We start from the raw sequence: 23,896 nt of genomic DNA, 5'->3' as shown, positions 1-23,896 counted from the left end.
GTGTAGCCTTTTTGGATTGGCTTCTTTTGCTCAGTAATATGCATTTAAATTTCCTCTATGTCATCTTATGGCTTGATAGCTCGTATCTTTTTAGTGCTGAATAATATTCCATTGTCTGGATGCACTGCAGTTTATTTATCCATTCATTTACTGCAGGACATTTTTGCTGCTTCCAAATTTTGGCAATTAAAAATAACTCTGCTATAAGCATCTGTATGCAGATTTTTGTGTGGACATAAGTTTTCAATTCATTTAGGTACATTCCAAGGGGTATGATCACTGGATCATATGATAAGAGTATGTTTAGTTCTCTGTAAGAACTACAGACAGTTTGACAGTTTCTGACAAATTGTCTGCACCTTTTTGCATTCCCACCAGCATAAATGAAAATTCCTGTTGTTCCACATCCTCACCAGCATTTGGTGATGTTAGTTTTGTGTTTTGGCTACTGTAATAGATGTGTATTGGTATCTCATTGTTGTTTTAATATACAATTCCCTAGTGACATGTGGTGCTAATATATTTTCCATTTGTATATCCTCTTTGGTGAGGTGACTGTTCAGACTTTTGCCCAGGTTTTAATCAGGTTGTTTCCTTACTGTTGAGTTTTAAAAGTTCGTTGCATATTTTGGAAAACAGTACTTTATCAGCTTGTCCTTTGCAAATATTTTCTCACAGACTGTGGCTTCTCTTCTCATTCTCTTGACATTGTCTTTTACAGAGCAGAAGTTTTAAATTTTAAGGAAGTCCAACTTACCCATTCTTTAATGGATTGTCTGGTGTATCTGACAATGGTGGTGTATCTGAAAAATTACTGCCATATCCAAGGTCACCTAGATTTTATCCTGTGTTATCTTCTAGGAATTCTATAGTTTTGTGTTTTGTATTTATGTCTATGATCTATTTTGAGTTAATTCTTGTGAAGGGTGTAAGATTTGTGCCTAGACTGAATTTTTCATGTGGATGTCCAGTTTTTCCAGCACGATTTATTGAAAAGATGAAGTCTCTATTCCACTGTATTGCCTTTGCCCCTTTGCCAAAGATCGATTAACTATTTTATGTGGGTCTATTTCTGGGCTCTTCTATCCTGTTCTGCTGATCCATTTGTCTATTCTTTTCACACTGTTTTATTTCCTGTAGCTCTGCAGTAAGTCTTAAAGTCAGATAAAGTCAGTCCTCTGACTTTATTCTCTCCTTTAATATTGTGTTGGCTATTCTGGGTCTTTTGCTTCTCTCTTTAAACTTTAGAATCCGTTTGTCAATATCCACAAAATAACTTGGTGGATTTATTTAATTTTATGCTTGCTGGAATTTTGATTGAGATTATGTTGAATCTATATATCAAGTTGGGAAGAACTGATACCTTGACAATATTAAGTCTTCCTATCCATGAATATGGAGTATCTCTCCATTAACTTAATTCTTTGATATCTTTCACAAGAGTTTTATAGTTTTCCTCATATAAGTCATATATATGTTGTTAGATTAATACCTAAGTATTTTATTTCTGGGGTTCTAATGTAAATGGTCATGTGTTTTTAATTTTGATTCCACCTGTTCTTTGCTGGTATATAAGAAATCAATTAGCTGGGTGTGGTGGCTCATGCCTGTAATCCCAGCACTTTGGGAGGCTAAGACTTGAGCCTCAGGAGTTCAAGACTAGCCTGGGCGACATGGCAAAACCCCATCTCTATATAAAAATACAAAAATTAGCTGGGTATGTTAGTGTGCACCTGAAGTATCAGCTACTTGAGAGGCTGAGGTGTGAGGATCACTTGAGCCCAGGGAGGTCAAAGCTGCAGTGAGCCATGATCATGCCAGTACACTCCAGCCTGGGTGACAGAGTGAGACCCTGTCTCAAAATTTTTTTTCTTAAAAAAAAATTCAATTGATTTTTGTATATTAACCTTGTATCCTGCAACCCTGCCATAATTGCTTATTATATTGTTCCAGGAGATTTTTTTGTCAATTCTTTTGGATTTTCTACATAGATGATTATATCATCTGTGAACAAAGACAGTTTTATTTCTTCCTTCTCAAGACATATACCTTTTATTTTATTTTCTTGTCTTACTGCATTAGTTAGGACTGGACTTCCAGGTCAATGTTGAAAGCACTGGTGTCAGAGAACATCCTTGCTTTGTCCCTAATCTTATCAGGATTGCTTTGAGTTTCTTACCTTTAAATATGATATAAGCAGTATGATTTTTGTAGATGTTCCTTATCAAGTTGAGTAAGGTCCTCTCTATTCCTAGTTCACTGAGAATTTTTATCATGAATGGGTGTTGAATTTTGTTAAATGTTTTTTCTGCATCTACTGATATAACCATGAACTTTTTCTTTTTTAGCCTGTTGATATGATGAATGACATTAGTTGATTTTTCAAAAGTTAAATCAGCCTTGTATACCCAGTATAAATCCCTTTTGATCATGGTGAATAATTCTTTTATTCATTTTGGATTTTAATTGTTAATAGTGTGTTAAGGATTTTTGCTTCTGTGTTGATGAGAGATACTGGTCTATTGTTTTCTTTTCTTCTAATGTCTTTGGTTTGGTATTAGGATAAAACTGGCCTGCTAGAATGAGTTAGGAAGTATTCACTCTGCTTCTATTTTCTGGAAGAGACTGTAGAGTATTGGTATCATTTCTTCTTTAAATGTTTAGTAGAAGCCAGTAAACCTATCTGGGTTGGTGCTTTCTGTTTTGGAGGCTTATTAATTATTGATTTGATTTCTTTAATAGATATAGAATTATTCAGATTGCCTATTTCTTCTTATGTGAGTTTTGGCAGATTTTACCTTTCAAGGAATTGGCCTATGTCATCTAGGTTTTCAAGTTTGTGGGTATAGAATTGTTCATCATATTCCTTCATTGTCCTTTTAGTGTCCATAAAATCTGTGGTGATGTCCTTTATTTCATTTCTGACATTAGTAATTTGTATCATCTTTTTTCTTAGCTTGACTAAAGACTTATTGATTTTAATAAGGTTTTCAAAGGAGTGGCTTTTGGTTTTATTGATTTTCTCTATGCACTTTCTGTTTTAATTTCATTGATGTATGCTCTTATTATTTTATTAATAAAAATTAGTACCTACCAAAATGCCTATCTAGGCATCATTCTTTGGACATCACACGTCCAGTTGAGTTTCTGATATCCTGCTACTACTCCTACTACCAGCTACTCTTCAGTCAAAGCAACCCCATTCTTGACCTGGACCAAGGACCCTGGTGTCATTATTTACTCTTCCCTTTTTCTTCCATCTATCATCCCACCTGTCAGTAGGTCCTACTGTCACAATCTTCAAAACATATATATAAAGTTTCTCACCATTTCTTACCATCTTCACTGCCACCATTGTGGTTTAAGCCACCATAATCTTTCTTGGAGTTTATTCTGACTGGTCTTCCCTCTCGATTTTCAACATGACAGCCAGAGAGCTCAAATTAAAACACAGGACATCCCGTCCTCTCTGTTTAAAACTCTTCAGCAGCTCCCCAAATAACTCAGAGTGAGAGTCAAAGTCCTTGCCCACAGCCTCATCTGACTTCTTTCACCCACCCACCCAACCTGTAGTGTTCACCCAGCCTCTGATATGGTACGCTCCTAAATGTTCCTCAAACCCATCAGGTCCTCTTTAGTCCAGCCTCAATGTCTATGCACTCATTGTTCCCTCTACAGGGAATGCCCTTGCCACAGAAATGCACCTGGCTAGCTCCCTCCCCTCCCCTTGATGCCATCTTGACTCTGATGCCCTCTTCACAGCAGCGCCCTCTCTGACAGCCCCATCTTGTCTAATTAGAACTCTCACTTCCTGTCCATAATTCTCCTTACTGCTTCCCGGCCTTGCTTTTTCCATAATACTTATTGCCTTACTCTACTGCTTGGTTTATTGTCTGTCTCTTCCACTAAATGTAAACTTCACGAGGGCAGGAATTTTTGTCTTCTGATCAATGCTGAATCCTCAGAGCCTAGAACAGTGCCAGGTACAGAGTCAGGGCTCCATAACCATCTGTTGAATGCATTTAAAGTAACGTAATTAAAGTAAAATGTGAAAGTCTCCCCTTTAATCTCACAGCTGCCACCTAAACAATGAGTTTTGTCTTTTTCTCGGCATTATATGTATATTACAAACAGTTATCTTATTTTACTTTTAATGTAAATACAATCAAGCAATCTATATTGTTCTTTGGTTTCCCTTTTTCTTTAAGAAAAGTTATGTCTTAGCGATCTTTCCATGTCAGCATATATAGATCTACTACATGATGACAGGGTATTTAACAACAAAAATCCCCAGATGGCATATGGTAATTAATGTGGTAATAGCAGAATCCTTCATCTCGTTGAATCTTACATTTCTCAACTTCAGAGAAGTCATCATGGTATCTTGAACAGAATAGGCCTTTGGACGTTACCAAGGCAAGACACAATGGACTCCCAAAGGCAATAAATCTGGGCTTCAGAAGCTGCTGAACTTTGTCCACATCACTTTTAGTTTGTTCTATGTGTCTAAAAATACATGTTTAAGACATCTTGGAGGTAAGGCATGCAGCGTGAGTGAAGAACAATTCTGGCCAGGCATGGTGGCTCATGTCTGTAATCCCAGCACTTTGGAAGGCCAAGGCAGACAGATCACCTCAGGTCAGGAGTACATGGTGAAACCTCGTCTCTACTACAAATACAAAAAAATTGGCTGGGCATGGTGGTGGGCACCTGTAAACCCAGCTACTTGGGAGGCTGAGGCATAAGAATTGCTTGAACCCGGGAGGCGGAAGTTGCAGTGAGCCAAGACTGTGGCATTACACTGCAGCCTGGGCAACAAGAACAAAACTGTCTCAAAAAATAAAAATAAAAAAATCTGAAAGAGGTGGGGGTGTTTGTTGTAGCAGTGTTCATATTTCATAGATTCAAAAGACTTGAAAAGAGCAAAGGTTACTTAAAACACTGCCACCCACTGACACAGGGTGTCTGGTTTTGAAGACTCCTTCCACAAAGCTGGCTTTGCAATGTTTTCAGCTGAACAACTCAAATGTCATTTGATTTCACACATTCTGGTTTGAATTTTTTTTAACTTATTCTATTTGGTTTTCATCTTGAAAGAGTTTTTAACAACCTTAGGTCAAAATATTTAAGGTTCTTACTTAGTAATCTTTAAAAGATGTAACTGAGGGCAGTGGCTGGATCCCAGCAGCTCTTGCTGCGAGTCTGGCATGACCGTGCTTTTTCTGGCTGGGCCTGTGGCTTACCTGGGATTGGATCAGAGGCCGCAGCAGCCAGGAAAAGAATGATGGCAGCTCCAAATGCCAGAACCGCACCCCAGCTGTGCTCAACCCTTGGGCTAATCACCATACTTTCCGTATGACCACAAAAGATGTTCTAGTTTTTAATATATTAAAAATATTTCAAGACACATCTGTTAGTGCTACATTTTAGGAGCCAAAATTAACAAGTACAAGTCATTGCTTTTATTTAGACGTAGGGACAAAACAACAGGGATTCTACAACTGGCTAATGTTTTCAAAGTCCTTTTGTCCAACTATCTATTAGAGAAAAACAGTTGTCTTACTTCTGAGGTGAGGGATCCAGTGTGGCAGCTAAGACTTCCCCTGCCCTCTGCCATCTGTGTAATGGCCACATGCTTGGGTGTTGAAGAGAGCAAAGATTAGCACTTGCCATTTCCTGGGGGCCAGCAGGCACTTTTCTTCCAAATCACATGCAGTGTGAGGGAGGAGAAGAAGGAGGGTACTCATACCATTATGGGAGTCTGAGGCACGAAAATACTCTTCCTTCCTGGCTTTCTTACCTATTTGGGAACACAGACAGGAACCCAGCAGAATTTAGGTACCTTCACTGATACCACCTGCTCCACAAAGACAGGATGCAGGGGAAGAGCTATTACCATTCCTCTTTCATAAAAAGGACACTGAGTTTAGAGAGATTACAGGTAGAGTCTGAACAGCAAATCACACTGAAACACACACACCTTTCTCTCTGGTGTGTTTGTTTTATTTTCCTGTTGGATAAACTAAACTGTGAGGCCAAAACTATAGAGAGTTGAACCCCACAGACCACATACAATATTTTAAAGCAAGCAAGTTGAAATGTCCACTACATTTTTCATGTACCCAGCACATCAAAAACTGTGTAGACAATTCACTCTTCCTGTAATTAAAAGCAGAAACAGAAATATGGATTTCCAATGTGTGTTTGTTGAATGAGGAATGAGTGAACAAAAGAATGAAACAGGTGTGGTGGCTCACACCTGTAATCCCAGCACTTTCGGAGGCTGAAGTGGGTGGATCACCTGAAGTCAGGAGTTCGAGACCAGCCTGGCCAACATGACAAAACCCGTCTCTACTAAAAATACAAAAATTAGCTGGGCACGGTGGCGGGCGACTGTAATCCCAGCTACTCGGGCGGCTGAGGCAGGAGAATCACTTGAACCCGGGAGGTGAAGGTTGCAGTGAGCCAAGATCACACACTGCACTCCAGCCTGGGGGACAGAGCAAAACTCTGGGGGGCGGGGGGGAGAAAAAAAGAATGAATGGATTGTAGGAGTCTTGGCTACGGATTCTAAATCGCCTCTTATGATTATACGTTGACAGTTCTCCTTTCAAGAGCTCTTTTGAGGCTGGCTGAGATTGTGGCACATTCATTGGAATTAAGGAAGGCCTCCTAGCTTGGTCAGGCTCACTTCCCACTGAAGTCTCAATAAACCTTATGGTTGAAAAAAGACTCCCTGATCATCAGAGTCACCTAAACCTAGAGCAACAGGACACAGGCTGTTGTACCGGATGTTAGGCTCATTCCAAGAGTGAGTGATGTTTTTTGTCCTTTTGGCTTCCTGTATGTGCACTCACATGTTTGATGGGCACGGAACATGAACTGCAAATCAGTTTGTCTCCCCACAGCGGGAAGACCGCTTTCCCTCCACCCTGACTTCCACCCCAAAGGGTGCAAAGAAGCTGCCAGAGGGGGATGAGGGGTTCTGTGCAGGAGCAGAAAGGAGAGCCCTCTAAGCACAGCTCCTGCCCTTGGTTTTTCCTGGATCCAAAGAGATGTTTCTGTGGTTCGAGGCAGTGTCTTGATGATGCAAGGACAGTGGGCTGCACAGATCTGACTATCCGTGCGGCTTCCTTTGCCTGCCACACCTTTTGCCTATATTTGGGCTGTCATCACATTTACAGTTAGTCTCCAATTTTCCCAAGGTTGTGCTCAGAGGTTTGTACAAAAGTTAATAATTTTACATATAATATTCAATTTATTAAATTCAGAATGAATGCCTTCCTCCTTATAAACAATTTTACATTTCCTTCACCAAAGACAGAGGGTTGGGGGCTCCTCAGCAGCACCATGGAGGAGACAGTGTCTGAGTTGGGGAAACTCAGGGCAGGAAAGGATGGTGGCAGGCCCAGGGGCTGATGCTGCCTGCCACAGAGGAGTGACCATGACTCCAACACATGGCACCTCTGGAGCCCAACCATTTAGCAGAATGATTTCTATGCTACAAAGCGTTCTAGGTTCTGACTTTGACTGCATGTCCCTCTGCTACAGACCTGTCCATGGGAAGGGCTAAAGTTCACCATGCAGTACGACAGTGGCCTCATCTGGCACAGAGCTGGCAACTCTGGTGGCAGAGGCAGGGTGAGCGTTCAGGAGCAGCCTTTGGAGTCTCCAGACAGTGGAGGTGAGCCATGACCTAAGCACAGAAGGTTGGGTGTCAACAGAGGGTTCCAGGCAGGGACCAGGCCCAGAGGGCAGGGGAGGGTGGCCCAGCTGTGTAGAGAGAGGACGCAGAGAGCGAGGGGACACTGAGAGGCAAGTGGGGCTGGCCCATGGGCGTAAGAGCCCTTGGAAACACCAGGGAAAATAGCGCGCACGTAAGCACCTCCTTCGCACTATTAATCTTCCAAGTACACCATTTACACAGTCAAACATTAGCTGAGTAATCACAAACTCCACATGAGTGGGGTCCCAATATTGGAGGTTTTACTGTGTTTCAAATGGACCAGAAAGAACAGCCTGCCTAATGACAAATGCTCCTGTAGTTTGATTTTCTGAGCCATTCTGAGGCATTTTCACACACTAAATAGAGAAATGGCTTTCAGTCAATTATAGCTTTTCAGGAAAAGAGACAACATAATATTCTACCTATAATAAATAAAAACAACTAAAAGATATGAGCCTCAATAAAAGGAGTCATACATCAACTATCATGGCAACTTCAAAAAGGAAACAAATGCCAGTCTTTTAAGTCTTCAAGACAAGCACTGTACCTCAGGTGAAAATGAAGAAAATCAAGACAAACGTCTTACCAGGTACAAAAACCATCTGTTTCATTGATTTATTTTTTGGCAGAAGTCTTAGGTTCCTAAAGAGAATGAATCTCGAATTACTTTCAGGGTTTATTGATAGTCTTGTTTCTGATGGTAGAGGGACACAGGTCAGGAGAGCTAGCCTGGCAGCCATTCATCTGGAAAACATCTTGGGCTGTAACAAGCTTAATTTAAGTCCAAGATATGATATAGATGCTATAAAAAAAAGTCCAGCCATTCCAGCCACCCCAGATGAGATCCAGCCATGTGAGTGCCTTCTTGGATGTTCCAGGCCAAGCTGAGTTCCCAGCAGAAGAAAATCTCTTAAGTGATCCCAGCTAACACTGTATGGAGCAGGAAAACCATCTGGCTGAGCCCAGCTAACCCACAGAATCACAAGAAATAAGAAATCATTGTTTTAAGCCACTAGTTTTGTAGTGGTTTGTTATACAGCAATAGACAACTGAAACAGTCACCAAAGGGAGCCATATGTTGTGCTATCTGACAATACCTTCCTGGACAAAGTGGATTAAAGCAGAGAGAGAACCTGATCAAAGGACACTTAATACAAGAGGAGGTTTATCAGGACCACTGGTCTGGAGCTAAAAGCCTAGGCTGAGGTAGGAAATACAAATAGATTGAGTACTTGAAATAAATGCTGAGAAGGTATGGTAAAGAACAGACCAAGGCCAGAAAAAGTTATAAAGCAGTAGAAACTCTGAGTGAATAGAATGAGCCAGCCAGCAGAAGCAGCAGAATGGAGAAGAGGCGGAAAGATAAGCAGAAAGACCCCTGTTCCACAGAGAAGGTCAGCTACCTCGGGGGCCACCAGGTTTTTGGACAGCTTGCTATTGTCATGAGGCTGGACTGCAGTTTCCAGTCTCCAAGTTCCCTGAGGTCCCTGTCCCTCTCATGATCCCTTGTGTGAGCCAGCATCTGTGGCCACTCCTCTGTGAGCTGGCCAGAGAGAGTTTCTACTCTTGGTAACCAAAACAGACCAATGAAAACAGGACTCTTCTAGTATGAGATTCTACCATTTTAGGAGTGGCAATCAATCGACACAGTGAAAATTACCACCAGTACAGTGAATATTTTGGCAACTGGAAAATAAAGGTAGAGGAAGTCTTGATTAAGCTGGTGGATTGAAAATGCATTACAGAATTTCCATTCCACATTCCTGATGAAATGAGCAAAAATAAAGCCAAGCAAAAAGCCACAAACAGCAACCAAACTAAAAAAAGGGTATAACATCATTCTATAAACTAAAACTCATAGAAGTCATGTTGGCAAGTCATAAAAGTTCTGAAAGTTCTATCTCAAACACAACCAAACCAGAGAGATGAAAACTGAGCGAACATCCTCTCTGTTTCATGGAGTAACAGATGGGGCAGAGGGTGGGAAGAAAGAAATGACCCAGGAAAAGTTGGAAATGTGGCTGGCATACAATTAGAAAACCAGATAGAATGCAGAAAACAATGACTTTCATATAGTACAACACAGTGATCCTGAGAGAAGAAATACAAATAATTGTGTCCAGCTTACTGCTTGCAGTTTCCAGGTGCAGTGCAGGAAAGGGGAACTCAAACAGAGCCCAGCAGTCCCACTGGGGTGAGAAGACAGAGCGTGGAGTTCAGGGAGCCGACAGTGGCTAGAATATGAGGGGCCGAGAAGCAGGGAGGAAGGAGTTGGAAAACAGCTATTGTGAATATATGACATGTCTTCAAGAAGGTAGAGGATATGACTACCATGAACAGAAACATGAGAAATTTGAAATTAATAATAAAACTGAATAGGATTAATGGCAGATTAGATATTACAGAAGACAGAAGTATTGCTTGAAAATATAGCAATATTGCTTGAAGACATAGAAATAAAAATATCAAGAATTAAAAAGGAAAACAAAAAGGAAACGGCTGAGTAAGTTAATTCCAACACGTTGGGAGGCTGAGGTGGGAGGATTGTTTGAGGCCAGGAGTTTGAAACCAACCTGGGGAACATGGCAAAACTAGTCTCAACAAAAAATGTACAAGTTATACAGGCATGGTAGCATGTGCCTGTGGTCCCAGCTACTCAGGAGGCTGAGATGAGAGGATCATTTCAGCTCAGAAGGTTGAGGCTGCAATGAGTACTGTTCATGCTACCGCACTCCAGCCTGGGCAAGAGTGAGATCCTCTCTCAAAAAAAAAAATTTTTTTTAAACCACAGAAAATATTTAAAAACTAATGAATAAGCATCTGTGATTGTGGGATAATAATATCAAGCGGTATATTTATACATATAATTGGAGTTACAGAAAGATGGTAGAAAGGGTAAGAGAGAAAAACATTTCAGGAAAGAATCACCAAAAAGTTTCCAAATTTGTTAAAAACTATAAATTCACATATCTAAAAATCTCAGCAAACCCCAAGCAGAACATAAAGAAAACCACATCAGAGCCTGTCATATATTTTTTAAAACTCATATATACACAAAGATGCTCAACCCCCATCCACTTACTAGAATGACAAAACTGACAATTCCAAGTGTTGACAAGGATGTGGTGCAACTGAAACCCTTGTAACACTGCTGAGGAAATGCAAAATGGAACATCAGTTTTATTTTAAAGCACTGTGGCAGTTTCTTATCAAGTCTCACATACATTTACCATGTGACCCAGCAATCGCACTCATATTTACCCAAGAAGAATAAAAACATGTCCATACAAAGATTGATATGTCAATGTTCATTGAAGGTTTATTTATAATAGCTAAAAATTGGAAACAACACAAATGTCCATAAATCGGTGCATGTATAAACAAAATGTGTTATATCCATAAAACAGAATAATATTTAGCAATAAAAAGGACTGGAGTACTGAAACCTACATTAACTTGTATGACTCAAAGCACTATGCTACATGAAAGAAGCCAGGCAGAAAAGACTGGATGCCATGGAATTCCATTTATATGACATTCTGGAACAGGTCAAACTATAGAGACAGAAATAAGATTAAGTGGTTGCCAACATAAAGGATTTTACTACAAAGGGGCACAATGCAATTTGGGGGAGCAGGGTGACACCTATCATCATTGTGCTGGGGGTTGCATGACTCCAGATATAGTTTATTTTATCACACTTCACAAATACTGCATTTTTTTTTTTTTTAACAAACTGAAGGTTTGTGGCAACCTTGCGTCAAGCAAGTTTACAGTGTCATTTTTCCAACAGCATGTGTTCACTTTGTGTCTCTGTGTCACATTTTGGTAATTCTTGCAATATTTCAAACTTTTTCATTATTATTATATCAGTTATGGTGATTTGTGATTGATGGTCTTTGATGCTACTATTGTAATTGTTTTGGGGCACTATAAGGTGTGCCCTTCCTTATAAGACAGCAAACTTAATTGGTAAATGTTGTGTGTGTTCTGACTGTTCCACTGGCCACTCTCCATCTCTCTCTGTCTCTTTAGGCCTCCCTAACGACATGAAAAGTCCCTGAGACATAACGATATGAAAATTAGGCCAAAAAATAACCCTACAAAGGCCTCCAAGTGTTCAAGTGAAAAGAAGAGTTGCACTTGAAATAAAAAACTAGAAATAATGAAGCTTACTGAGAGTTCAAGTCAAAAGCCAAGATGAGCAAAAAGCTAGGCCTCTTGCACCAAACATTTATCCAAGTTGTTAATGCAAAGGAAAAGCTTGTGAAGGAAAGTTAAAGTGCTGTTCTACTGAACTCACGAATGATGAGAAAGCAAAGCTGCCTTATTGCTGATATGTAGAAAGTCTGAGTGGTCTCAATAGGAGATCAAACCAGCCACAACATTCTCTTAAGCCAAAGCCTATTCCAGAGCAAGGCCCTAACTCTCTTCAATTCTATGAAGGCTAAGAGAGGTAAGAAAGTTGCAGAAGAAAAGCTAGAGGCTAGCAGTGGTTGGGTCATAGGTTTAAGGAAATAAGCCATCTCTATCACATCAAAGTGCAATGCAAAGCAGCAAGTGCTGATGTAGAAGGTGCAGTGAGTTACCCAGAAGACTTAGCCAAGATCACTGATGAAGGTGGCTATACTAAACAACAGATTTTCAGTATAGATGAAACAGCCTTCTATTGAAAGAAGATGCCATCTAGGGCTTTCATGGCTCAAAAGGAGAAGTCAATGCTTGGCTTCAAGGGTTCAAAGGACAGTTTGATAAACTTGTTAGGGAATAATGCAGTTGGTGGCTGTAAGTAGCAGCCGATGCTCATTGGCCATTCTGAAAATCCTAGGATCCTTAAGAATTATGCTAAATTTACTCTGCCTGTGCTCTATAAATGGATCAATAAAGCCTAGATGACAACATACGTGTTTACAGCATGGTTTCCTGAATATTTTAAGCCCACAGTTGGGACTCAGTAAAAAAGGTCCCTTTCACAATATTACTGCCTATCAACAATGTACCTGGTCACACAAGTGCTCTGATAGGGATGCACAAGGAGATTAACATTGTTTTCATGCCTGCTAATACAATATCCATTCTGCAGTCCATGGATCAAAGAATAATTTTGACTTTCAAGAAATACATTTAATAAGGCTATAGCTGCCATAGATAGTGATTCCTCTGATGAATCTGGGTAAAGTAAATTGAAGACCTTCTGGAAAGGATTCACCATTCTAAGATGCCATTAATAACATTCATGATTCATGGGAGAAGTCAGAATGTCAACATTAACAGGAGTTTGGAAGAAGCTGATTTTGGAGGAAGTTGATCCCAGCCCTCATGGTTGACTTGGAGGGGTTCGCGACGACAGTGGGGAAAGTACATGCAGATGGGATGAAAATAGCTAGATAACTAGAATTAGAAATAGAGCCTGAAGAGGTGACTAAACTGCTGCAATCTCATCATAAAACTGTAATGCATGATGAGTTGCTTCTTATGAATGAGCAGAGAAAGCGGTTTCTTGAGATGGAATCTACTCCGGTGAAGATGCTGTGAACACTGCTGTAATTACAGCAAAGGAGTTGGAATATTACATACACTTAATTGATAAAGGAATGGCAGGGTTGGAGAAGACTAATTTTCAAAGAAGTTCTACTGTGGGTAAAATGCTACTGAACAGCATTGCATGTTACAGAGAAATCTGTGGTGAAAGAAAGAGTCCATCGGTGCAGCAAACTCCATTGTTGTCTTATTTTAAGAAATTGCCACGAGCCACCCTAGCCTTCAGCAACCACCACCCTCATCAGTCATCACCCATTAACATGGAGACAAAATCCTTCTCCAGCAAAAGGATTACAACTAGCTGAGGGCTTAGATGATTATTAGCATTTTTTAGCAATAAAGTATTTTTAAATTAAGCTATGTACATTTTTTTAGACATAAATGCTACTGTACACTTAATAGACCATATTATAGTGTAAATATAACTTTTATATATACTGGGAAACCAAAAAAATCATGTGACTCACTTTATTGTGATGTTTGCTTTATTGCCATGGTCTGGAACTGAAAAAGCAGTCTCCAAGGTATGCCTTTATATACATTTGTCAAAACTCATAGGATTTTGTGCTCAAAATTGGTGAATTTTATTTTACAAACATTATGTCTCAAAGTTGACACACAAAAAAGAATGATGCAGACTATCTAATGGAGGGAGGTTTGAAAGTTGGTTTCTAAATCAAAGAAGCAACTGGAGGCCTGTGGGAATGGATTACACCCTCTCCTCAGTTTGCAGCAGAAACTCTAGAACAGGACATTTTACAAACTCTGAGAAGAGAAAGCTGGGTCCAAGTATCATAAGAAGCCTGGCAATGACACCGGCTGGCTTTCTTTCTTTTCCCTGCTATTCATGTAGGCTGCAGGAAAGCATGGGTGCCTTCTCAGATTGATGGTGACATATCATCTTTCTTTTTTTGGAGACAGAGTCTCACTCTGTCGCCCAGGCTGGAGTGCAGTGGCACGATCTTGGCTCACTACAACCTCTGCCTCCTGGGTTCAAGTGATTCTCCTGCCTCAGCCTCCCAAGTAGCTGGGATTACAGGCACCTGCCACCATGCCCAACTAATTTTTGTATTTTCAGTTGAGACGGGGTTTCATCATGTTGGCCAGGCTGGTCTTGAACTCCTGACCTCAGATGATCCACCCGGCTTGGCCTTCCAAAGTGCTGGGATTACAGGCATGAGCTACCATGCCCAGCCCATATTGTCATCTTTCATAGCAGGTCAATCAATAATACGTATAACTAAAACATGTAGCTTTAAAAATACCCGACAAAATGACTTCTATTAACATTTTCATAATCCCTTTTCTTAACCTCAAAGGGATCTTTTGGGAAATGGAAATAAATCTTTGTTATGGTAGAAATTGCTCACCAATTCATTTAGCATCTTTATGGTTAAGTAAAATGAAATTTAGTACTTAAAAAATATTAAAGAACAATTATATTAGAATTCTATCGGTCAGGCGCGATGGTTCATGACTGTAATCCCAGCACTTTGGGAGGCTGAAGTGGGCAGATTACCTGAGGTCAGGAATTCGAAACTAGCCTGGCCAAGATGGTGAAACCTTGTCTCTACTAAACATACAAAAATTAGCTGGGCATGGTGGCACATGCATATGGTTCCAGCTATTTGGAAGGCTGAGGCAGGAGAATCACTTGAACCCAGGAGACAGAGGTTGCAGTGAGCTGAGATTGTGCCACTGCACTCCAGCCTGGGTGACAGAGTGAGACTCCAACTCAAAAAAGAAAAAGAAAAAGAAAAAAAAGAATTTTATCTACTGACATAACTTATTTCATAATATCTGAGACATTAGTGCTTGTGAGATGTGCCAGTATTTTATGTAGCACTAACAAAGAAAAATCATTGCCAATTTAAACAGGATATAATGCAAAGATGCCATGGACTATAAGATGTACGCTAATTTCAAAGATACCGAAAGTGTGAAAAAAAAGTATGACTTAGAATCAATAAAATATGTACTGATCCATCCAGACATATTCATACAGAAAGGTTCCTGGAATAAGGTCACCTACATCTAATAATGGTTATTTCTCAGAGGGATAACCTTGGGTCATTTAAAAACATTTTTCTTTTTTTAAAAAAAGATAGATTTACAATAACAAATGAATGCTTTTTTTTTCAAGAAAAAAAAAGACTGGAAGTAAGTATGCCAAGATGTTAATAGTAGATAATTTTGGGCGTGGCAGTTATAGATGACTTTATTTCTTCTTTGTTCATTTCTGAATTTTAAAAGAACCTTCAAAATTAAAAAACTAAACACAGCAAGTAAAGATTCATAAAACTGGGACAGACATCCTTTAATGAAAGGATATTTTTAGTGGCAAGAACTCCTCTCAGGGTGATCAATGGTCCCAGTTTGCCCAGATTGTCCTGGTTTTAGCACTGAATGTCTTGTTCCTGGGATGGCTGGTCACCCTACCTCCTTATGGTTCAAATGACAATGGTGATGCATCAGGAAAGCTTTGGTTCTAGGACAATAATAATAAGGTTTGTTTTTAGTGTGCCTCAGAATCCCCCAAGAAACTTGTTAAATAAGCAGATTCCTTGGTTCCAAGCCTGGAGATTCTGGTCTGGGAAGGCTGCTGGGGTTAGGCTTAGGGGACGGCATTTTTAAGCATCCCAGGTAATTCTCAAGCCTTGGACTATTTCAGAGCTCCTTCAGCAGTCTTCCTGGCTTCCTCCTTCACTTCCTCTTCTCAGCATTTCTGGGGTCATCTGAAACCCTCCCTAAGCATTTGTGCCACTGGGAGCCTCCTGCTGTGTGTTTACTGCTGGCCATCTGCCTGGAGCACTGCCACCTCTCCAAGTTCACTGCAAAGAAAAAGTGATGGGAGGAACTCAACAGATCCCATGCCCTCCTGCCAGGAAAATACTGGTAGCTCAACTCAGACCTAAATTCACGTTCAAGATTCCCTGTCAGCACTCATTCTTCTAAAGAAAGTTTAAATCAGTGACATACAGGAATGAAAAAAGCCCCCCATTCTACAGAAATGACACACAGATCTTTCCAATTCTTCCTCATCCCTCACTTACGTTCTACCATCCTCAAACACCATCTGTAGCAAATATTATCCTGGAAATTAAAAAAAGACCTATTACCCCATCCTATACATTTTCTTCCATATGAACATAAGTCTGAGGTGTTAATTCTCTCTCCTGGACACAATTCAAAAGAAAGTAGGTTTCTTCAGTGTATCTATTTGGTCCAATTACTTCTAAAATATGGCACACTGCTTTGTGTCAGCTGTTTTTCATTAATATGTGCATCAGGCTCCCATTTTTGGTGGCTCTCGGCCCAGTGCTTCTCAAACTTTAATGTGCCTAAGAATCACCTGGGGATCTTGTAAAAATGCAGGTTCTGAATCAGCAGGACCGGGGTGGGGCTTGAGATTCTGAATTTCTAACAAGTTCCCCCCTGAGGCCTAGGCTGCTGGTTCCCGGACCACACAGGAGTAGCAAGGGTACTTGACAGGCCAAAGTTTGGTTCCTATGTCTTTATTTGCCTCTAATAAAATTAAAACAAAGTGAGCATTTGTTCCTACCACAGGGCTTAATCTGCTGTGCTATATTTTCTGAGTTTACAGGAAATTTGTAGTGTGCCCCCCACCTCTGACCAGGAGTGAATCAGCAAATTGTAAAGCCAAATCCTTTTTCGTTGTAAATTCTTATGTCTGCTGTTTACTGATCTGCAAACAATCAGGGTTACATTCTAAGCAAAATAGGTATATAAGAAAAGTACATATGTAAAGAGGGAAATGTCTGAAGAAGTCAAGAAAATGATCTTAATTAGAAAAATAGGTAGAAGTTTAACGTGAGAAAAATGCAAATGGTGACTAGCTTTGGAAGAGACCTTTTATTACATCAAATCTGAAAATTATTGTCAGCTCCAGGGATGGAGCTTTTAACTTGAGGGGGAATGAGGAAATTTAAAATGGCAGCTGTGATAATGTCTTTACGGTCTTGAATCTGTTGGGGCTCAGAAAACAATACCCCAAAAGATGACACTGACATGCTGACCTAAAGAAGCAGGCTCAAGGTTTCTCTGACCCCCCACCACGTATCTCTCAGTCCCCTCTCCCCCAGAGATGAGGCCACCACGTATCTCTCAGTCCTCTCTCCCCCAGAGATGAGGCTGTTCAAATTCCCTTATCTAACTAGAAACTGAACCCACCAAGGAGGAGCACAAATGCTTCTGATCTCCTCTCTGACATTTCATTAACCAGAGAAGATTAAAATTTGTATTACAGAAGAAGAGACTGAAAATTTAACACCACAACTACAGCACAAAGAACTTCCTCCCAAACTATTTTTCCTTCTCAGACCATTCGATTCCCAAAGAGAATCATTTACTATCCCATTTCTGAGCACTGGGCCCATTCATTTCCCCTAAAATTCATTTACTACCCCTCAAAAACGGCCACATTTCCCCCATGTCCCTCCACTATGAAGAAGGGTTTGTAAGCATCAAGATCACACTGGGTTGTTAGGTAATCATTCTCCTGTCATTCCCCATGCTTCTGCACCTTAAATAAATATAATATGTAGGTCTTTTCATGCCTGCTAATCTGTCACTTGTTGGTTCATTTTCAAGGCAGCTTCAGAGGGTGAAAGGGAAGCCTTCCTTTCTTCCCTACAAATTCAGCTAAGCAGAAAGTTTGGAAGGCAAACACCAGAGAGTAATTTTACATTTATTAATTGTCCAAGATCTGGAATGAAATAACCTCTGTGTTATTATTATTTATGCTCTGTGAATAACACTGAGAAGAACTATTGAGGTAAAACTCAAAAGTTTCGAGGTACATACACCGTATTATTTTTAAAATTATGTCATATTACATATAAAGTAGAAAATCAGCCTGAGAGAATGCACAGCAAAAGGCCAACAGTAATTGTCTCTGGATGATGGGATTGTGTTTACCTTTGATTATTGCTCTTTTGACATTTTTGACAATGAAAATATATTATTTTATAATAAAATAAAAAAGTTAATTTTAAAACTGTTATGCCAAAATAGATATGCATAGAGATGGCATTTCCCTTCAAGAAATATTTCTTTCAATAACAATTCTTTTATGTGTTTCCTTTGATTATGCTCCATACAATTCTTTTCTATTTATTTCTGGGATTATATGAACATTATAGCTATAATTATAAAGTGTTATATGAAATTTGAGTAACTAGAATCTTTAAATTCCCAATCATTCCTCTGTAATCAATATTTTCTATTTTACATATAGCAACTGGCATTTATAAACTTTAAAATATCTTAAGGATAAAATGACAAAGTCCTTTATCTATCAGAACCTACAATGTGCCAGTCATAGAAGTTCCCCTGTTCTTCATCTGATCTACAATGCCAAACTGTTGTGCCTACAGACTCTAGGAGGGCAGAGTTCTTCATGTGATTTCTGTATCCATTCTACAATCTCAGTGGCTGACCATGTACCATGCAGGAAATGTTATACTAAGAAAGGGAAGCATGCTGTAAAAGACTGCAAAATCACCAGCATCAGAAACAACTCTGTAGATACCTTTAAGATGGTAATATTCCAGGTAAAGCTCTCCACTGCTTTTTGTAGCTTTCTTTCCTTCAAACCTTCCTTGGTGCCTATGCTGTGCAAGTGTTCATGGAATTCCATGGCTGAAAGAAATAAAAAAGACAAAGTATATTACCTCCCATTCAATCTGTGGTAATGAACTGGAAATATTTCTTTTTCTAGGTAAAGTTAAAATGATTCCAACCTCCAGTGGAATTTCATAAATGTGTCCATTCAAGAATGTAATAATGGGGACAAAACACTGAAAAATTATGGCAACAACAAGGCAGAAGGCATCTTCGAAGTCAGCAATTGTTCCTCATTGTTTAGAAGGGAAACAGGGCACCTGTGATCACTGTTATTCTTATTTTAGAGAAGGGAAGCTCAGCAAGCTTCAGAGATGGGAGACTGCAAGGGAGCAGAAAGAAGGGCTGGGACCAGCATCTGGACCTGGACTCTCAGAAGGCGGATTTCAGCTCCACTGAGAACACAGTGGAGACCAGGGATAGAAAGAATGCAAAGTGATGTATTTTCTGTCACAGAAAGGGTCAATCTGAGGTCAAAGACCAAGCCCACAGTACAAGGAGGGGAGTGGAGAAAGACCCTGAACTCTAACTCTGCATTTATGCTACAACTCTACACCAGAATTTATATAATAAATAAATATTCCCTACTGCTGTTCAAAATAATTTCTGCAAGATCTATAGATCCTCTAATTCAAATTTAGTTTACAGGGTTTCCACATAAATTTAAAAATTTTATGCTTTTTTTCCATTAGATGGAAAAATCTTAATTCCTAATCACACCAATATAACTGCTAATAGTAAGACTACTGAATCCAATTTAAACATTCTTAGCATTTTTTTTGTCCTTAGAGTATAAGTAATTGAGAATGTTCAGTGAAAAATATGACGTTCTAGGGTCAGCTGGAATAATTCTTTTCTCTCTGTGGTTATGTTACTGACAATGTACAATTAGGTCATGTGTTTCTTTTTTCTCATTTTACATATATGTGGTGGGGGGAGTACTTTTTTTGATGTAATTTGTTTTATGAATTATGTCAAAACATTACATAATTCCAAAGTTAAACTACATATTGAGGTGAATTCAGGTAAGTCTTGCCTCATTTATGGTCTTCTCTACCTTGATCCTTCTTCCCTTTATATGTTCTTATTAGTTTTTTATTGTATTGTTTCTCTTTGTAAATGTAATCAAATGTGCATATATTATTCATAATCTTCCTTTCTTACAGGAAAGTAGCATGCTATGTACAGTGTCCTGCATGTTGGTTATTTTCTTTCTTTTTCTCACACAATTGCATAGTGGAGTTCACTCCATGTCAATGTAGAGCTCTTCCTCACTCTTTTCTGTAACAGCTACAGACTCCATTGTGTAGATGAACCAGTATTTATTTAACCAGTTCCCTACTGAAGGACGTTGCATGGTTTAAAAACTTTTGCTATTACAAATAATTTAGCACTGTTGTAAATTTTACAAGACCTTTTGTACATTCTTTTGCGCACTTTTACTCTTCAGTTGGGCATTTCGATTTCTAATTCCCTTTCTATGCAACACCATTTCAAAGCAACTCTTCATATGGTGATTGACAACTTTATTCCTTAGTGTGTTTAAATATCAAGCAAAAGCTGACACACATATCATAAATACAATAAATGGCCAATTTAGTCTTTTTACTTCTGTGTTTCTTTCTCTCACCTAACCAGGAGCTGTGGTCCTACTTCCTGTTATGCTAATAAGATATGGTAGCCTCACTGGTTTTGGGAAAGAACAGTAACTAGTAAGATTCATTCCACTCTCCAGGGAACTAACCCATGGACCATTCCCCTTTTCTCCAACTTCTCTTTTGCTGATGACGGTACTTGAGAACATTCCAACTTGGTTAACTGAATAAGCCCCCTCCACCCCAATGCCACACACACACTTTCCCCACTCTTCACCTCTAGGAGACTCCCTGGAGTGTGCTGCATGACTCAGATCCACCCATTGGGGCCCTAATGATAAGACTGATGTGCTTGGCTTTTCTAAGTTTTAATATTGGACTCCAAGAGTTCTGGATTTCCAAACAGGAATAATTAATACTCATTATGTTTCTGGCAGTCAGAAGCTGCCATATTCTCATAAGTATCACTGAGGCTTGCAGAATGGAATCCATGACTGGAATTACAGGAAAGGAGACACAAGAGTGGGAGGGAGGGGGTGGCTCTCTACAAACAAGAAATCTGACTCCATGGACTGTAAGATGAATGGGAAAAGAAACTAGGAGGAAAAATGGAAGTGATACTAACTAAAGCAGGACCACATATTACAATTGCTTGACCGGATGTGGGCTCTTCACAATGGTTTTTTATGGCATTTCAAAACTGGCACGAGGTGTAACAATAATAGTGAGGGATTTTTCTAACACCAAGGTATCTGCATGGAAGCCTCATTCTGCTAGGGGCAGACTGTTTATGGTGCCTTGCTGAGCATTTGATCACCTGTAAGGTAATGAGGCAATGACAGGAACTGGTATGCTGGGCTTAATTCCAGCTCACATAATGTAAATATGGAACAGCAGAAGAAGGGAATGCTGAGCTTAGACAAACAGCTACTCTTAGGAAAACAGCTTTCAGGCCAGGCGCGGTGGCTCACGCCTGTAATCCCAGCACTTTGGGAGGCCGAGGTGGGAGGATCATGAGGTCAGGAGATTGAGACCATCCTGGCTAACAAGGTGAAACTCCGTCTCTACTAAAATACAAAAATTAGCCAGGCGTAGTGGCAGGCGCCTGTAATCCCAGCTACACGGGAGGCTGAGGCAGGAGAATGGTGTGAACCTGGGAGGCGGAGCTTGCAATGAGCTGAGATAGTGCCATGGCACTCCAGCATGGGCAACAGAGCGAGACTCCTGTCTCAAAAAAAAAAAAAAAAAAAATACCTTTCAGAAACTTCAGAAAGTATGAACCTAGGGAACAGTCTGCCTTGAGAAGGACTGGGGACTTGAAGATGAAACAGAGTTGAAAGGATAAAAAATGATATAGATAAGGAAGAAATGGGGAAACATTTAAAGAAACAAGTGTAGCTGCATACATGGCTGCTATCGAAAAAGCTCATATTTTACAAGTCTATTTAAAAAATGAGACGAGACCATTCTCCCTTATCTTACTCCTCTTAAAATACCTCTAGCCCAATAAAAGTTCACAGGGACATGCAAAATGTTTTATTAGTGAAGCTCTTTTAAAAAACAGGCAAAAAGGTAATAAATTGAACACTGGAAATACTAAGTTAAAAATAAAAAACTCAGACTATTAATCCCATTGTCATTTATTTAATTATTTGAGTTGCTGCATAATACATCTGTTTCTTTTAAACACGTCTTTTTTTATTTTTATTTTTTATTTTGAAACAAAGTCTCACTCTGTTGCCCAGGTAAGGGTGCAGTGGTGTGATCTCGGCTCACTGCCACCTCTGCCTCCTGGGTTCAAGCAATTCTCCTGCCTCAGCCTCCCAAGTAACTGGGATTACAGGTGCCTGCCACCACACGAGGCTAATTTTTGTATTTTTAGTAGAAATGGGGTTTTACCATGTTCGTCAGGCTGGTCTTTTAAACATTTCTGTGTTATTAACTTAGAAATGACTGATCTTTGCTAATCCACCAGAGTGGATTTTGCTAATCAACTAATTTGAAGCATACATTGATTTTATTTTTTTAAGAAAAGGGTTCTCACCTTGACCTTTCACTGTCTCCCTGTGACATGCGAGGGCCAGGGCAAGGACTAAGGATACACAACCAAGGGAATTACAAGGCAACTTGCCAGGCACTTCACATATGCTATAAAAGAAATGCAGACAGAGGCTACAGCACTTTCCTAAGGAAGTGGCAAAGAAAGATTTTAATCTTGGTTTGTCTGATATAGTCATATGTGTAAAATAATTATTCTGTGGGCAGAACACTGTAAGGGCTATTGCATAGCTACCAGTTAGAAGGGAAGAGAGAGAGAGAGAGAGAGAGAGAGAGAATGAGATTATACATTTGAACTGGATCAGTCTATATATATAAAACAAAAGAAATCCATTAAGATATCTAAGATGCAAATTGCATTATTCTCTCAGTACTAAATTACTAGGAAATCCATTCCTAGCATGTCACAGGAGGTCTTCAGAGTTCTTTACAACAACAGTGCTGTATAAAGAACTTCTCTGGGTTAGAAGTTAAGTAACCACTTCATTTTTCAAATTATTTTCAGCAAAGAAACATTAGCCCAACGAAAAAGTCCTTCTCTTACTAAAAGCTGAAGAGTAGTATCTCTTCTCCTTCTGTAAGTCATACTATTCTGTCTAAAGACTAGATAGAGTGAGTTTTAAAGTAGCTGGTGAAAATCAGGTGAGAAATAAAAAGCTTAAGACTAAGTCACACTCCCTCTCCCCCCCACAAGAAGTCAAGTTCGTTTTATTTTAAAACTCCTTGCACTTTAATTACAGGAAGAGAAAAGATGAGGGACTCCCACTGTGGGGATGCGAATGGAGCATGATCCAGTGTTGGTAAAAGCTGTGGTGAGCAAGGAGCTATGTGAACCTGTGACTGCAGTTGAACAGGCAAAAGTGGATTACAGTAATCCAGAGAATTTAAAGAGCATGTGAGGAGGGTCTGGGGGAACTTGTCAGAGAATAGTGGGCACAGGCAGCGCACAGAAGTCACATGGAGACTAGAGAATGTATCTCAAACCTCAACGAGTAACAGAATCGCTAGAGGTGTGTTTAAAGTGCAGGTTCCTGCGTCTCCCTGGAGGTTCTGATTCAGGAGGTTTGCGGTGGGCCCAGCCAGACATTTTCAGATTTCCATGCAAGAGGACTAGGGATCATTTTGAAGAAAACCCGATTAGGTAGATGGGTAGATGGGACTGAGAGGTGCAAAGTCCATGTCCAGTAGGTATCAGAGGGTCATTATTAGAGGGGTATTTCAGAAAATCTAAGAACTGTAAGACTGTCTATCCTAAAAGACAAGAAGGAAGGAGGGAAGGAAGAAGGAAGGAAGGAAGGAAGGAAGGAAGGAAGGAAGGAAGGAAGGAAGGAAG

At 39.8% G+C, this 23,896-nt stretch overlaps 1 protein-coding gene across 1 annotated transcript in view; it reads right to left on the bottom strand.

The window, feature by feature from the left end:
• PLCL2 (phospholipase C like 2) overlaps positions 1 to 23,896 on the bottom strand; it is a 204,933-nt gene that overhangs the window by 3,498 nt on the left and 177,539 nt on the right. Inside the window, exon 5 of the mRNA XM_017875877.1 lies at positions 18,819 to 18,928. Coding sequence (XP_017731366.1) covers positions 18,819 to 18,928 — 110 coding nt within the window. The remainder of the gene's footprint in view (positions 1 to 18,818; positions 18,929 to 23,896) is intronic.

The sequence above is a fragment of the Rhinopithecus bieti genome, unplaced genomic scaffold (genome assembly GCF_001698545.2).
Source record: "Rhinopithecus bieti isolate Rb0 unplaced genomic scaffold, ASM169854v2 scaffold_8220, whole genome shotgun sequence".
NCBI lineage: Eukaryota > Metazoa > Chordata > Mammalia > Primates > Cercopithecidae > Rhinopithecus > Rhinopithecus bieti.
The sequence above is the reverse complement of the archived record's forward strand: the minus strand, read 5'-3'. Positions and strand labels throughout refer to the sequence as shown.